General features: G+C 32.8%; 2 protein-coding genes across 2 annotated transcripts; both read right to left on the bottom strand.

The window, feature by feature from the left end:
• Nucleotides 1-3999: 3999 nt before the first annotated feature.
• Nucleotides 4000-9588, bottom strand: LOC149423345 (trypsin-1-like). The gene is made up of 5 exons (XM_089632729.1): nt 9536-9588; nt 8710-8871; nt 7357-7399; nt 6972-7236; nt 4000-4305 (listed from the first exon to the last, which is right to left on the bottom strand). The coding sequence occupies exons 1-5, from the start codon at nt 9579-9581 to the stop codon at nt 4000-4002; spliced, it is 822 nt and encodes a 273-aa protein (XP_089488855.1). The 5' UTR covers nt 9582-9588.
• Nucleotides 9589-11516: 1928 nt separating this feature from the next.
• LOC149423344 (trypsin-1-like) lies at nt 11517-17814 on the bottom strand. Its single transcript, XM_089632676.1, has 4 exons — nt 17753-17814; nt 16920-17088; nt 15079-15343; nt 11517-11892 (listed from the first exon to the last, which is right to left on the bottom strand). The coding sequence occupies exons 1-4, from the start codon at nt 17796-17798 to the stop codon at nt 11584-11586; spliced, it is 789 nt and encodes a 262-aa protein (XP_089488802.1). The 5' UTR covers nt 17799-17814; the 3' UTR covers nt 11517-11583.
• Between the last annotated feature and the right edge of the window lie 301 nt (nt 17815-18115).

Genomic DNA, 18115 nt, shown 5'->3' with positions numbered 1-18115 from the left:
TTATAATAATTTTAAATTAGCTTATTTGTTTAAAATTCGGGTACTCGAGAGTTAATTCTGTCAGTGCGGTGTAGAGAAAGAGACTCTTGACCATGTCCTCTTCAATTGTAAAAATCATTCTTTTTTCAAAGTCATTTATCGTTTTATTATTAAAATCACCCACCAGTCTCCCCTTAGTATTCCGTATTTGCTGTAACTCAACAACTCTTGCGTATATTTAATTCTATATGGTTTATAGATTGATCAAAATAAAAAAAAGGGTTAACTATACTTCTAAACTTACAGTAAATCGCAATATACTTTAAAAAAATAATCAAATAGGTTTCATAAATGATACACTAAAAATTCTTACTAACTATCTCAAAGACAGAAAACAAAAAACAAAAATAGGGAATTTTTATAGTACTGAAACAGAAATAAAAAATGGAGTACCACAGGAAACTGTGCTTGACCCAATTCTCTTTCTAATATATATAAAAGATTTATGTGATGTTATGATCCCTGGTAAAATTGAATTTTACGCTGATGATACATAAATAATAGTAAATGGAAAATCCTGGCTTGAAACTTTTTTGAAGGCAACAAATTGTATTACATATGTCTCACCATGGCTAAAAAGTAATAGACTCTTCTTAAACTATGGTAAAACATTTTACCTAACCTTTCATAAAAATAGTAAAAACAAAACCCCCAATAACCTTAAAATTAGAAAACAAAATGCTAACTGTAATCAAGAAATATGCTCATCTGCTTTGAACTTGGAGTTAAAAAGATCAAATATTTATCTTTATAAATTGATACAAAATTAATTTCCAATCACAAATTATTAATACCGTCTGTAAATTAAGATAACTTAATTTTACAGACTAAAGTGCTCAATATTGAAAAAAGGAAAATTAGTTATTTTTCTTTGGTGCACTCTTCACTCATATACGGAATAATAAGATGGGGCGGTGCGCTTCATGCACATATAAAACCTTTTAAAATAACTAAAAATTAAATTATCTAAATAATATAATATAAGTATAATCGGAAAAGAACATTTTGAACAGATGAGTTATACACAGAATCTAAACTATTAATAAATAAATAAAAAATATTCTGTCTCCGTATACTATTTATTTTGCAAACTATGGAATACATCTTTAAAAACAAAAATAAATTCGAAATAAATGAAAACAGAATAAACATTAGAAATAATAATGTATTTTATACTCCCCAAACTAACACCAAACAAATGCAAACATACTGCAGTTTCATTGGACCTCGTACATTCAATCTTTTGCCGAAAAATATTCAAGTGATAACTAAACTTCCTCAATATTTAGAAGAGTTAAAATTATAGCTTTTCAATACAGCAGTTGAAATTTTTTAAAATTTAATTTGTATCTCTTTATTTTCTCATAAACTATTCACCTTATATTACACTTAACACCTATAACTTCATTATACACTATTGTAAACACTTTTTATACAAACCGCTTGGACAAATTGTAATCTTGTTTTTATTTTAAATACCTACAGTTTGTTTCTTTCTAGGTACAATAATATAATGTATTCAACTAAATTACCTACGCACAGGCTGCGCCTTAGTGGGATCCTATTATCCTTATTAATTTTTATAATATTGTATGTACTTAATGTAAAAATTGAGAAAAATAAAAGTAATAAAAAAATGACTTGACAATGATTTGTATATATGATATGTCCTATCCCTTTATAGATAATCCACAAAGGGTTAACCATATATCTTAAATTTTTAGGGTGAATTGCTCACTACAAAAAAATGTGACAATACATTGTTATCTCTAAATAGTATAAAACAATGACACTATTCGCGTCTGTCTCTTTGTGCGCTTGGTTATTCTTACATATGAAACAGAGTTTGATAAGGTTTTCACTATCATTTAGAGATTTTTTTCCGGAAGGTTTATAAATATATATATATATATATATAATACATTTATATATATTTTTTTGAAAGTATAGAAAAATCAAGCAACGCCGGGTATGTGTCAGTTAGTTAATAAGAAAAAACTACTCATAATAAATCATGTAAGTTTCTTTAAGACTTCTATTTAAAGAATTTAAAGTAACTCAAATCATTTTATTTCTACCATACAACATGACAATTAATTGAATTAATTATAACTAAAACTGCACCATTTAAAAATAACTTGTTCAAAACTGACTATAAAAATATAACCGTTGAATAAAACTGACCGTATGTAATATAATAGAATTTTGTTGACTTTCTCTATCTAGCCGAATATTGAGTCAGCCATTGGAACACCAAAACAAAAGGTAACTTACTGTCATCGTTGCAGAAGATGTACGTTTATTGGTACTATTTAGGAGTCAATTCGAATGTTGATAAACGAAGTATTTGTCTGAAAGCTTTGACATTTATTACCCTTATTCTAAATGTTTGTGCGAAAGAACGCTATGTCATGCAGTTGGGGGGCAGACGTACATGTCGCCTGACAAACCCGGAAAAACCTCACCCCTTGCACCCGTGCACCCCTGCTAACTCACCAAACGTAGCCAACCTCTTGGGGTGACCTATGTCAGAAGTTTTGGCAATCGAATAAATAAGTATAACTAATGCTTAATAGTTTACAAACTCAAATGAACTTTTTGCGGGTTACAAAGGTTTGTCTTGTCCTCTACCGTTGAGATAATCATATGGGAAAATAGCTTTCACAAACAATGTATAATTAATTTCATCCAGTGCTGTTGAATGTTGAGAATAATGTTCATGGAGGTGACCTTACTAGACAAAACCTGCTGGCACTGATAATTGGCAATAAACGGTAGGCAGATTATATTTTTCATTACTTATTCTTAAAAAATACATAGAGGGAAATATTAAACAATAAACATTTTTTTTAATAAGCCTTCTTAAAACGTTTTCAATAATTGCTAATTGTCTGTCTCGGCAGTAAAACCCTTTTCAGTGGCACAGGCAGGAGAGGGATGAATAGGGATGGTTCAAAGCCCCCACCCCATCTACCACAGAATTCTGTTGGAAAAAAACAGGAGCTACTCATAGATTGCATTGTGATGCGAGGTAAATAATACGTTGCGATGAGTAAAGGTAAGAGGTGCCGAAAGACTTTTCAAAAATGTAATTAATGTTTGCGCCATTTCTATAGCCCATATATTGTGAGCAAATCACCTCAATGGAGCTTAATAATATTAACTGTTTGGACTCACTCTTAAACACGCATAATTACTTAAATACGAATGATTACCAAAAACAGATCTTCTTTTAAACTTAATAACTGTAAAAAAAATGTTTTAATGACAGAAATTGGTAAACAATCCATTATCATAAATTATTTTAAGCTTCTACTTCCAAATGCATTATATTTGTCAGTACTACCGTAATTTGTCAAGTTACTGATAGTAGATAATGTTTCTATAATATTCATGAAGGCGACAAACTATTCGTACAAAAAACATTATTATTACATGAATTTTAACGAAAATGTTAAAAAAAATTATTTCCCATTTCCGGTAATATGAATAAAAAAATTTCTTACGGTAATTTAGTTGAAATGAAGTTTTTGGTAATAATGCATTTTAAGATTGTGTTTAAATACAAAATACGTAAGTTACAATATTTCCTCCCCAAGGGAGTTATTTAATAAATAAATAAAATGAAAATTTGATTAAAATGTTATTTATTGATTAAATAATCTATAGAATCTATTTCTCCAAACACACAGCGCTGATGATCATTGTTTGTTATGTGCGAGTAGTAACATAATATAGCAAGATATGACTGAGTGGGTGTCCTGCTAGAAGCGACCCAGAGGCAAGGAAGAGGTTGATAGACTGCCAGGATTGCAGCAAGACGGAAAGGATGGAGGAATTAAGGCAAACGTGAAGGGACAGCTACCAGTAGAAAACCTTTGAGGAAGACGAAAAATTCCACCCTGTGAAGTAACGCCGCTAGAAATTTTATATAAGTTATTTAAAAAAAAAAAAAAAAAATTACGTTTGCATATTAACTTTGATCCAATCACTCATAGTTGCAACGCGGGCGTAGACTCCAGGGTAGCCGGGCTGGGCGCATCCCTCGCCCCAGGAGGTGATTCCAACCAGGGTGGAGCCAGATGCCAAAGGACCTCCGGAGTCTCCCTGACAAGTGTCCTTTCCGCCCTCTTCAATGAGTCCCGCGCAGATCATCCTGGTAGTGATCGGCCAGTCGAAAACTCCGTAAATCCTTTCGCACACTCTCTGGTTAACGATCGGGAGAGAAACCTTCTGCAGGATTGCGGGCTTGCTACTAGATCCTTGCTAGAAAAACAAAAAAAAATTAATATATTCCAACTTTTTTTTTTATTTATTTTATTTATTGTTTGTTTGTAAATATTACATAATACAATTAATGAACTTAAAATGTCCAACTAGGCGATTGCCCGTTTTAGGACATTCCAATATGATAATGTTTTTACATGTAAAATTATAGTAAATTATAGTGTATTATAGTGTTAGGTTAGGTTAGGTTAGGTTGGGTTAGGTTAGGCTAGGTTAGGTTTTTTTTTTTTTTTTTTTTTTTTTACTATTGTTTAGCTGATATAATAAACTAAAGAAATATTAATAGATAAAACAAGGAAATGAAAAATAACAAAAAATAAAAAATGAAAGTAAAGAAGGAACTTTTCCTTTAAGGAAAAATATCACGAAGAATTGAACAATTTTCGAACTTTCTTTATGTAAAAATACAGTTCCTGTAATGCTAATATAATACCAATATAAGTTAAAATGTAAAGAAGAATGTAAAGAAGACAAAATTTACAATTTAATTACTGTTTTTTAGCATATTCTCGCATTCAGCTCTCCCCAAAACCAGAAGCCAATTGTTTACCTGCATACGCAGAATATTAGTACTCTTTGCCTTCCATGCATCAGGTATGAGATTGAGCAGTTTAGGGCCTAAGTATGAGAATTGTCTCTGTGCTAAAGATGAGGAAGTGGTGGGCGGAACTGTTGGTTTTTTTTTTGCATGTCTTGTATTATGACAGTGGTTTACGGAAGCTAAGTAGTGCCTCTGTTTTTGAGTATGTAATATGATTTTCCTCATATATAATTGTTACTTAAATCAATCAACTTAAATCAATAATTGTTTCATTGTAGTACTAGGGTGGAACGAAATAAATAAAATAAAATGACAATTCTCATAACGGTGAGGCGGGTAATCACAATGGAAAGTAACGCACGGTTTATGATTATAAACTCATATTTAATTTTTATGTTAAAAATAAACTAAAAATATTTGAAAAGCTTCTTCTGCCGTCTATATAAGGGAGAGTGTAAGACACCTAGGCGGGAACCAGTAGATTTATTCTTAAAATAATATATATAGTGGCACATTCTAGAGTTGAAGATACTCTGAGTATTGTCCTGGTGTAAGACCACCATTCAGAATTGAAACGTTGCTTTAAATGGTTTTGGCCGTGTTCGGTGACCAGATTTGAATATGCTAGTTACATCCCCACCTTCTTCCATATCTCCTTCCCTTCTCAACTACCTTCAGCCTCACAAAATACTCCGATTGGGGATGCCATAGTATCACTGGCTACAGACAGTTGAGAGCAGTTACAAAATTGTATATATACACGTAGTAAATTATAAGTATACCTAGCTACATCCTGCGCCGCCATTGAGACTTTATCATATTTAAAATTAAACAGATTAACATATTAACAGATTTTACCAAATACATGCGTACTTATCATAAACTTCATTTTTTCAACTTGGAATCCGAGGGGGTTGGAGTGAAGTTCAAAGGTTTTCAACATGTCATCCGCGGGTTTGGGGTAAAGTTCAAAGGTTTTCAACATGTCATCCGCGGGTTTGGGGTAAAGTTCAAAGGTTTTCAACATGTCATCCGCGGGTTTGGGGTAAAGTTCAAAGGTTTTCACCATGTCATCCGCGGGTTCGGGGTGAAGTTCAAACGTTTTCAAATTGTCATCCGCGGGGTTGGGGTGAAGTTCAAATGTTTTCAACTTGTCATCCGCGGGGTTGGGGTGAAGTTCAAACGTTTTCAACTTGTCGTCCGCGGGGTTGGAGTGAAGTTAAAATTTTCAGCGTTTTCTAATTCCTTGTACTTTTATGTAAGTGTATAGAGAATGGATAGAAAATTTCATATGTACATTTAACATCATTTTGTCAAAAATGAGCAAGGTAAGGTAATACAAAACATTAGATAGAACGCTGGAAGCATAGGTATTATTTATTATTCAAATAATTCGTTTTAAACCGAAATAAAATCCTATAACGAAAGTTATGTGAACAGTTCACAAAAATATTTTCTTATTTGATTAATAATTGGTCTGTTTTTTTATCACCCTTTTCTGCACATTAAATGAGTATAATACTATTTATGTTTCTTAAACAATTAAATGTATTAAATCCAAACTAAAATTTCCTATGAAATTAAGATTTTTATGCAGGTACTTAAATACTAACCCACTTAATTATAAAACGTATATTTTAAAAACAAAATTCTATTTGAAATTAGGAATTATAAAAATTGTCCAAAGAAATATCAATGACTGAATGAATATTATTTTTTTTGACAATTTCATATTTGAAAAATAATCTATGCTGGACCATTGCAACGGCCACCATCTTGAACCGGAAACGGAATGTACAAACAAATTTTAAGAGAGATGAAATACAAAATGGTCGATTTAAAATAGGACCTCACTATACTACTCGATCAGTCAATTAATCGAAATAACCAATTGCATTGAATATTTCTTTAGTGATTTGGTAAAAATGTTCTCTTCCCTTTGAATTACTAATAGTACTGGTGCATATTGCTTCTACTATCTCCAATACAATGACCAGATACCTACTCATTATTTATGTACTTGTTTGTGCAACTTTCATCTTTCGGCCTAGCGTTAATCATTTTTAAATATAGATATGCTTGTAATTGATATTAAAATGTATACCTCTAAACTGCCCCATCCAGAAGCGGTGACAAGAAGACCATCGGCGAAGTCCTGTCCTTGGGTAGGAAGGCCGATAGGGCGTACTGTGATGCCATCTATCACCAGTGGAGTGGCCAGAAAGAACAATGCTACGTCGTAGTCAATATCCCTATCATCGTACTGTGGGTGTATGATGATTTTAGTGACGTCAACGATCTGGCCTTCCTCGTTGAATGGATCAAAGTTTTTGTTAATTCCAACACGGGCTCGGTATTCATTTGCAGGTCTGAAATATTAAATCGAAATTATAAATTAGTTTTCATAAAAGCATCGTGATTAAAACGAGCTGTATGTGTAAAAAGAAGTCCAGATGATTATGATACGAAATTCCGAAACTTGTGATCAAACTAGTATCACCGTGAGACGAACCTGAGGCACTCCGTGGAAAAGTGTAGATTCGTGGAACTGTTATATATTGTATCATTATATTCTCCACAGACTGCGTGGAACAGCAGAAGATTGCAGGCAAATGTGAGAGACCGCAGTCTCTAGAAAATAAAGGTACATATTAATGAAAAGTTTTCATCATCATTATGTTCTTTATGGACTGCGTGGAACAGAGGAAGATTGAAGGCAAATGGTGAGAGACCGCAGTCAGTGGAGAACATAGTTAATGATGATGAAGAGTTTTCATATTATTTTGGAAATGTCGCTTCATCATAGAATACCGCAATATTCCAGATATTTTTTCAATGACTGAACGCCCATAAGGCTTTTACAAACATAAAATATGCCAAAATTTTACATAATGCAGAAATATACGTTTGTATAATAATTATATGTTTTTTGTTTTTTTTAAGAAAGACATGCATTGCCGGGTTACGAATAACCTGACATATTTTATTAAGTTATTAAAACAAAATCATCCTAGACTTGCAGAAAAAGTCAATAGATGTCGCACATTAAAATTAAACTAAGATATATTTATCTTAAGACACTGTCTAGATTGCATTAAGTTCGCGTTGAATTTTGCGATCATACATAAAGATAGCTGCTAATAAAAATTTACTATGAGACAAATGGAGACAATGTTTGTAGTTCTTATTCGATGTATAATTCAGTTAAATATGACCTAAGGAGATAGGGTCCCATTATCTCTTGGTAGAGCGGTGCCCCGTCAAGGCACGGTTCCTGATTTTGAGTCATAGATGTATATACTGTAGACTGTATATATTTATGATTTTTTTATGTCGTATAGTTATAAATATTTATAATTAAAAACATGCTGTTTTTTGTTCAGTTGTGTGGTTTCGGTTTCAGTTTCAATTGGTATCAGAATATTATATATTTCTGATACTATGAGATATTTAGAATTGCATTTAGTTTCGTACAGTGAGGAAAAATAAATATATTGAAAAACCAACTGTGTCCACTTTTCCTTTTCAAAAAATATTCGATTATTTGAACGCATTCTACGTTTTTTTGCATTATATCAGATTAACAAATGGTAAATTTCAACTGACAATCCATCATAAAATTTCAATGCATTTAAGGTATTTAAAAAAAATCAGTTTTTAAATTATTACTAAACTACAAAAATAACACTTCTGCACAAACTAGTTCAGAGCACTAAATCATATTAATGTTTTTTTTTTCTATTATGCATGAATTATAGAAAAGGAATCAAAAGGCGACCGTTCGGTACTCCAAAATGTTCGAATAGAATATGTTAAAAACGGTTATTATACTTACAAGTAAGAACAATGAGCCGCACTGATAACCACATTGGCACTTATAACGGAGCCTCCGCACACAATCCTGTCCAGCCAGAGAAGGCCTGCCTGATAGGGAATATCCTCAATAGCAGCATCTTCTCCACCCACTATCTTTCCACCTCCATATCTCCTGGGAACTGCCCCACCTGTAAAGAGAAAAAAAATTATCACTAGTTGATTTCCTAATAATAATAGTTTTAAATGTTTGATTTTGATATGGTTACACGGTGTTAGGAAAGTAATTGCCGGGCCGTTTGGCTAAAATAAAATTAAAACCTGTGTAGGTACAAATATTTTCTTACGTGCCTCTTGAAATTACAATTTTCACTATATTTTAACATAGCCACCACTTAAACTCGATCAATTTTCATATCATTTCACATTTGCTAAATCCTTCTGCATTGAATTCGGCCACCCGGGAACATAGCTAACCAGGTACAGCATTTTAAAAACCTTTATCGTTATCGAAGTGTTGGCTTCCAAGCTACTTCTTTATGTTAGTGAACATATGGAAATCAGAAGGATCCAAGTTTGGGCAGAACATGGGATGGGGGACGATGGAGATGATGATGGAAATATTCAAAATGATGTGACCTGTTGGCTTTATCCCCAGGCGGCCGAGTTCTCACAGAAGGAATTTGCAAATTGGTCAACGGTCATTGGATAACGATACGACAAGAAGTTGGATTTAGATGTAATTTTAGAGGCACCACAAAAAAACTTATAACTAAACGGTAGTTACTGTCGTAAGAGCCCTCGTTTTAAAATCCGTTTACTTATTAAGATTACAGGGTATAAAGAAAAAATCACCTTGAGCGAAAACCAAAAAGGTAGCAATCAAAAAAACACTTATCATATTTGCTTTTTTTAGCACTGACCGTTATTTCATTTCGGATGTTATGTTTTAAGCAAAATAAGTATGAGATAACGCAATATTTTTGATTAGATAATAACACCAATTAGGATAATTTGAAAAACAATCTTTTTGTAGAGTTGTTCGATGAACTGTATATTTTTTCGTGTATGTTGTCGTATTTAAATTATCTTATAGTTAGTATGTAACTCTTCTGCCGGAAGAGTTAGACAAAAACTGCATTTTGGATTTGATTCGTGTCAAAAGTTTGCCATTGTAGCTCATTGGATTAGAGCCATCGCCCTGTTCTAAGGATCTCGGCATTTTAATCGCGGTCGCATCTGTCAATTTTTTATGCCGTAGTTTTGATAAATAATGTATTAATTATTACAATTAAGTGCGGCCTTCACTAAAAACACAACAATTGATGGAATACCCTGTGAGTTTTATTTGTAATCTTATCTCACAGTCTGATTTTTTTAAATATAAAAATCCTAGTATTCATTTACTCGTGTAATCAATCACTATGGATATTATGAAAAAAACCCAAATCAGAAAACAATTGATGATAACATAGTTAATTGATGTGTGTGATTTTTTAAAGTACCAAACCTACATTAAAAACAGAAGATTCTGCGAATGATTTGTAACGTTAATTATTGTATTATATAATGAAGGCAAAATCAAGTGTATTAAATTAATTGTGACTATAATTGTATATTCTAACTGTTCCACCAATATTCAAATTTACTATTTATTGCTTATGCTAGCTCATGCGTCGTATTCATATAGAATACACCATACATCATATCATTTTAACATTTTGTTATGAATACCGCACAAACATCCCAACTAAACATCCAAGCTTACATCCTAACTATTAACTCGAAGCTAACATCCTAACTATTAACTCCAAGCTTACATCCTAACTATTAACTCAAAGCTAACATCCTAACTATTAACTCCAAGCTAACATCCTAACTATTAACTCTAAGCTAACATTCTAACTATTAACTCCAAGCTAACATCCTAACTATTAACTCCAAGCTAACATTCTAACTATTAACTCCAAGCGAATATCCTAACTAAGCCAGAGGAGCAACGGTGTTCATATTTTTGGATTTGTTGTGAGGCTAAAATGGGAGGGGGTGGGGAAGGTTTAAGCAAAAAATTCTCATACATTGGGTATTTTGAGTTTTAACACGATTTAAGTACTTTCATCCTCGATTGTCACTTTTCTTCGTTCTCCTTTTCTTCATGACAGTTCTTCTTCCACCCAATGTGGAGGCGTCCACTTTTCATTATATTTTTCGTAAAGCCATAAGCTACATGAAATGGTTAACAATCCATTATCATAAATTATGTTAAGCTTCATATGCGTGTCAAATTACTGATAGTAGATAATGTTTCTTTAAATATTCAAGATGGCGCCAAACTATTCGTACAAGGAACATTATTATTACATAAATTTGAACGAAAATGCTAAATAAATTTACTTCCCATATCCGGTAATTTGAATAAAAAAAATTCTTACGGTAATTTAGTTGAAATTAAGTTTTTGGTAGTAATGCATTTTAAGATTGTGTTAAAATACATAATATGTGAGTAAAAATATTTCCTCCCCGAAGCCGTTAGTAAATAAATAAATAAAATTACAATTTCATTTAAATGTTATTTATTTATTAAATTGTCAATTCAATCTCTTTCTTGTTCCAAACACGCATCGCTGATGATCGGAGGACCATTGTTTATTATGTGCTAGTAGTATATATATATATATATATAATATAGCAAGTTATGATCGAGTGGATGTCCCACTAGAAGCGACCCAGAGGCAAGGAAGGGATTGATAGACTGCTAGGATTGGAACGGAAAGGACGGAGGACTGAAGGCGAACGTGAAGAAACAGCTACCAGTAGAAAACCTTAAAAAACGAAAAATCCCACCCTGGGAAGTAGCGCCGTGATTATGTTTATTGTAGATAAAGTATTTTTATTTAAAAAAATTACGTTTGCATATTAAATTTGATCCAATCACTCATAGTTGCAACGCGGGCGTAGACTCCAGGGTAGCCGGGCTGGGCGCATCCCTGGCCCCAGGAGGTGATTCCAACCAGGGTGGAACCAGATGCCAAAGGACCTCCGGAGTCTCCCTGACAAGTGTCCTTTCCGCCCTCTTCAACCAGCCCTGCGCAGATCATCCTGGTAGTTATCGGCCAGTTGAAAACTCCGTAAATCCTTTGGCACACTCTCTGGTTAACGATCGGGAGAGCAACCTTCTGCAGGATTGCGGGCTTGCCACTAGATCCTCCTTCCTAGAAACAAAAATAAATAAATTTAAATATATTTTCCAATTTAAATCAATAATTGTTTTTGAGTACTAGAATGGAATGAAATAAATGAAAATTCTCATAAAAGTAGATAAGAAAAAGATTTAAGTCCATCTCAGAACAAACATTGGCCAGTGAGTCGGGTAATGCACATTGCACAACACAATTACAATGGAATGTAACTCATGGGTTATGATTATCAACTCATATTTAATTCCTAGGTTATAAATAAACTGAACATATTTCAAAAACTTCTTCTGCCGTCTATATAATCGGAGAGTGTAAGACACCTAGGCGGGAGCCAATACATTTATTCTTAAAATAATATATATATAGTGGCACATTCCAGAGTGGAAGATACTCTCAGTATTGTCCTGGTGTAAGACCACCATTCAGAATTGAAACGTTGCTTTAAATGGCTTTGTCCGTGTTCGGTGACCAGCTTTGAATATGCTAGGTACATCCCCACTTTCTTCTTTCCCATCTCATTCCCTTCCCCACTACCTTTAGCCTCACAAAATACTCCGATTAGGGATGCTATAGTATCACGGGCTTCAGACGGTTGGGAGCAGTTAAAAAAATTATATATATACTTAGTAAATCATAAGTATACCTAGTTACATCCTGCGCTGCCATTGAGACTTGTTCATATTCAAAATTAAAATTACCGATTAAAAATTATCAATATGGTTTTGACAAGTACATTCGTACTACAATAAACTTCAGTTTTTCAACATGTCATCCGCGGGTTTGGGGTAAAGTTCAAATGTTTTCAACATGTCATCCGCGGGTTTGGGGTAAAGTTCAAATGTTTTCAACATGTCACCCGCAGGTTTTGGGTGAAGTTCAAACGTTTTCAACTTTTCATCCGCGGGGTTGGGGTGAAGTTCAAAGGTGTTTAACTTGTCATCCGCACTGCCCATGGTCCGTTAAGTGATATCCCTATTCCGGTTAGAGACCATTTCCCTATTCTAAAAACTAAGTACCAACTCCAATGGTCTTCTGAATGGAAAAAATCTTCTCTGATAAAAGGTCACCAGTACTCATTAATTCAACCTTCTATTCCTGTTAAGCCCTGGTTTCACAAATACACTACCATGCCTAAAAAATATATTTATTCCTTAACCCGAATGCGGCTGGGTCACACTTGTTGTCTTAGCCATCTTGCCAGGTTCCACAAAGTCAGTTCGCCGTACTGTGATTGTGGGTCAGAGGATACTCTGGACAATAATTTTTTTGAGTGTCCTATCAATGACCAATTTCCAAACTTCGTGCATGAATTGGTAAAACTTGATATTAAATTGCCTACCAGTATACCCTGCCTTCTTAGTTTAAATACTCCTGAAATTTACCATTTGTTGGCAAAATTTATTTATAAAAATGGCCTTAATATCTGACCATAATAATAAATATAAACCAAATTTCTTTCACTTTCATTTGTATTCACTTGTTCAGGTTCCTATTTTCATCTATTTTTACTAATCCCAACTCTGCATATTTTGACTGAGTTAAAACACTATTCTTTATGCATTTGTATATTTTTTTTGATTCTTTTATTGTACTTGTTTATATTCATATCATAGAACTGTTTTAAAAAAAATAATGCTTCTAATTTTGGAAAAATCTGTTCTTTTAAATAACAAAAAATGCCCACTACTATTGTGCACAGGTTCCTATTTTTATAATTTTGTAATTACCCATTATTACCAGCTCTGTATTGTTTTTGTTAAGTTATGATTATGTTACACCCATGGTATGTTTATGGTAGGTTTATGTTTATGATATGTTATGTTCATGTTATGTGCATTTTATGTTACGATATGTTTATGTTAGGTTCATAGTATGTTTGTGTTATGTTTATCTTTATGTTTTATAATCACATTTGATTACTCCCATATGCTGTGTTTGTTTATAAGATTGCCAATTTCATAATTCTGTTTTAAAAAAACGCTACTAATTTTAGAAAAATCTTTGGTTTAATAACGAAAAGCGCCCACTTATATTGTACACAGGTTCCTATTTTTATAAATTTGTGATAATCTACTGTTACCAGCTCTGTACCGTTTATGTTAAGTATGTTATGTTTATGTAATGTTATGTTATATTTATGTTATGTTTATGTTATGTTTGGTTTATTTATGTTACGTTATGTTATGTTGTTTTATCAATGTTGTTTTGTCAATCATGTCAATTTTATCCTGTAATTTGTTGTATTTATTAATAAGAAAAATGTTGTAATGTATGGCCAAGATCACTCTTAATGGGTGAAAGCCAATATAAAGAATAAAAAATAAAAAAAACTTGTCATCCGCGGGGTTGGACTGAAGTTAAAATTTTCAGCGTTTTCCAATTTCTCGTACTTTTATGTAAGTGTATAGAGACTAGATAGAAAATTTCTTATGTAACTTTAACATCATTTTGTTAAAAATGAGCAAATAAATGGTATCAAAACATTAGACATAACGCTGGAAGCAAAGGTATTATCCAAATATTTGTTATAAACCAAAATAAAATCCTATGAGGAAAGTTATGTGAACAGTAACCCTCACGTCCAAAAAAGCATGTTTCTTAATTTATCTTATTTGATTAATAATTTGCCTCTTTTTAATCATCCTCTTCTTGACATTAAATGAGTATAAAACTATTTATGTTTCTTAAACAATTAAATGTATAAAATCAAAACTAAAATTTCTTCTGAAAACATAAGATTTATAAGTAGGTACTTAAAAACCTACCCACATTAGTATATTTAAAAAAACTTTTTCTATTTTAAATAAGGAATTATAAAATTTGTCCAAAGATATGTCACTGACTGAAAATTCTTTTTTTTTGACGATTTCACAATTGAAAAATAATCTCTGCTAGACCATTGCAACGGCTACCATCTTGAACCAGAAGCGGAATTGAAAAACAAATTTTAAGATGAAATAAAAAATGATCGTGTTAAAATAGGACCTCACTATACTACTCGATCAGTCAATTAATCGAAATAACCAATTGCATTGAATATTTCTTTAGTGATTTGGTAAAAATGTTCTCTTCCCTTTGAATTACTCATAGTACTGGTGTATATTGCTTCTACTATCTTCAATACAAAGACCAGATACCTACTCATTATTTGTGTACTTGTTTTTGTATAGTTATGCTTGTTATCTTTATTAAATTTTATACCTCTAAATTGCCCCATCCAGAAGCGGTGACAAGAAGACCATCGGCGAAGTCCTGTCCTTGGGTAGGAAGGCCGATAGGGCGTACTGTGATGCCATCTATCACCAGTGGAGTGGCCAGGAAGAACAATGCTACGTCATAGTCAATATCCCAATCATCGTACTGTGGGTGGATGATGATTTTAGTGACATCGACGATCTGGCCTTCCTCGTTGGATGGATCGTAGTTTTTGTTAATTCCAACACGGACTCGATATTCATTTGCAGGTCTGAAATATAAAAACAAAATTATAAATAAGTTTTCACAATGTTATTAAAGCACAGCGATTGAGACGAGCTGTATGCTTAGAAAGAAGTCCAGATGATTTTGTTACGAAAATCCGAAATTTATGTACAAATGGGTATCCGTGTAGAGACGACCCAGAGGCACTCCGTGGAAAAGTGTGTAGACTTCGTAGAACAGTGGAGGTTTTGAGGAGAATGGTGAGAGACAAGATATATATATATATATATATATTTTTTTTTTATTATTTTTTTTATTAGACCAACAAAGCAGTCACATGCTAGCTTGTCTGCAGGATCCACCGAATCAAAATATCTTAAGTCTATGTCTATAACATTGTATGATTATGTGTACATGAGTAAGTCTTATTTCTAAGTAGGTACATTTCACAGATTTTATTGCAGACATTCGCAAAATATATTTCTGACGAGTAATTGTAAATACATAATATATCTAATGCAGCTCACTAAAAACAAAGAGTTTGGGAATTTACATTAAGTTACATTTACACGCGCAATGACGGGTTAATAGTCCCGAAATTTAATAATATGGACAGAGAACGTTTGAATACAACATACCGAAGATATTTAATTTATTACCTGACACTATGAAGCAATGTAAATCTATGAATAAGGTTAAATATATGGTTAAAAATTGGCTATCGGAAAAAAATATTTACTTAAATATGTATGAAAAATTGTACGAAAAAATTGTTGATTCTGTAGATATAAGATGTAAATTATAACTTACAAAAATGTATATGTAACTAAACTTTAAGCACCTGTTGACAAGCCAATTCAATTGGCTTAGCAGGACTTGTTTGTTGATATGTATTAACTAAAGGTACATGGATTGATCATTTATTAACCACAACTTTATGATTTTATGACCGAAGGAGATAGGGTCCCACTAGCTCGGTTGGTAGAGCGGTGCCCCGTCAAGGCAAGGGTACTGAGTTCGAGTCCTAGATGTGATTGTGTACATTTCTGATTGTTCTGTTATAAATATGTTCAGTAGTGTTATTTTCGGAAATTATTAAAAATATGATATTTGAAAAAAATTGAATTATAAATAATTGAAATTATAAACATGTTTTTTGTTTAGTTGAGCGGTTTCGGTTTCAGATTCATTTTGTATCACCATATTACGAGCATTTATTTCTGATACTATGAGATATTTAGAATTGCATTTAGTTTCGTACAGTGAGGAAAAAAATTATAGTGAAAAACCAACTGTGTCCACTTTTATTTTTAAAAAAATATTCGATTATTTTAATGCATTATACGGTTTTTTGCATTGTATCAGTTTAACAAATGCTGAATTTCAACTGCCATTCCAGCATAAAAATTCAATGCATTTAAGGTATTTAAAAAAAACGTCAGTTTTAAATTATTATTAAAATACAAAATTAACGCTTCTGTGCAAACTCGTTCAGGGCACTAAATCGTATAAATGTTTTTTTTTTCTATTTTGCATGAATCATAGAAAAGGACTCAAAAGGCGACCGTGTGGTACTCCAAAATTTTCGAATGGAATATGTTAGAAACTATTATTATACTTACGAGTCAGAGCAATGAGCAGCACTGACAACAACGTTGGCACTTATAACGGAGCCTCCGCACACAATCCTGTCCAGCCAGAGAAGGCCTGCCTGATAGGGAATATCCTCAATAGCAGCATCTTCTCCACCCACTATCTTTCCACCTCCATATCTCCTGGGAACTGCCCCACCTGTAAAGAGAAAAAAAATTATCACTAGTTGATTTCCTAATAATAATAGTTTTAAATGTTTGATTTTGATATGGTTACACGGTGTTAGGAAAGTAATTGCCGGGCCGTTTGGCTAAAATAAAATTAAAACCTGTGTAGGTACAAATATTTTCTTACGTGCCTCTTGAAATTACAATTTTCACTATATTTTAACATAGCCACCACTTAAACTCGATCAATTTTCATATCATTTCACATTTGCTAAATCCTTCTGCATTGAATTCGGCCACCCGGGAACATAGCTAACCAGGTACAGCATTTTAAAAACCTTTATCGTTATCGAAGTGTTGGCTTCCAAGCTACTTCTTTATGTTAGTGAACATATGGAAATCAGAAGGATCCAAGTTTGGGCAGAACATGGGATGGGGGACGATGGAGATGATGATGGAAATATTCAAAATGATGTGACCTGTTGGCTTTATCCCCAGGCGGCCGAGTTCTCACAGAAGGAATTTGCAAATTGGTCAACGGTCATTGGATAACGATACGACAAGAAGTTGGATTTAGATGTAATTTTAGAGGCACCACAAAAAAACTTATAACTAAACGGTAGTTACTGTCGTAAGAGCCCTCGTTTTAAAATCCGTTTACTTATTAAGATTACAGGGTATAAAGAAAAAATCACCTTGAGCGAAAACCAAAAAGGTAGCAATCAAAAAAACACTTATCATATTTGCTTTTTTTAGCACTGACCGTTATTTCAGTTCGGATGTTATGTTTTAAGCAAAATTAGCATGAGATAAGGTAATATTTTTGATTAGATAATAATACCAATTAGGATAATTTGAAAAACAATCTTTTATCGAGTGGTTCAATGAAATGTTTTTTCGTGTATGTTGACGTATTTAAATTCTGCTGGAAGTGTTAGAGAAAATCTGTATTTTGGATTTAATGCGTGTCAAAAGTTTGCCACTGTAGCTCATTGGTTTAGATCCATCGCCCTGGTCTAATGATCTCGATGTTTTTATCATGGTCGCATCTTTCAATT

Source organism: Hesperophylax consimilis, chromosome 6 (genome assembly GCF_061612785.1).
Source record: "Hesperophylax consimilis isolate HC1 chromosome 6, BYU_Hcon_1.0, whole genome shotgun sequence".
NCBI classification, from domain to species: domain Eukaryota; kingdom Metazoa; phylum Arthropoda; class Insecta; order Trichoptera; family Limnephilidae; genus Hesperophylax; species Hesperophylax consimilis.
Note: the sequence above shows the minus strand (reverse complement) of the source record. Positions and strands in the feature narration are given on the sequence as shown.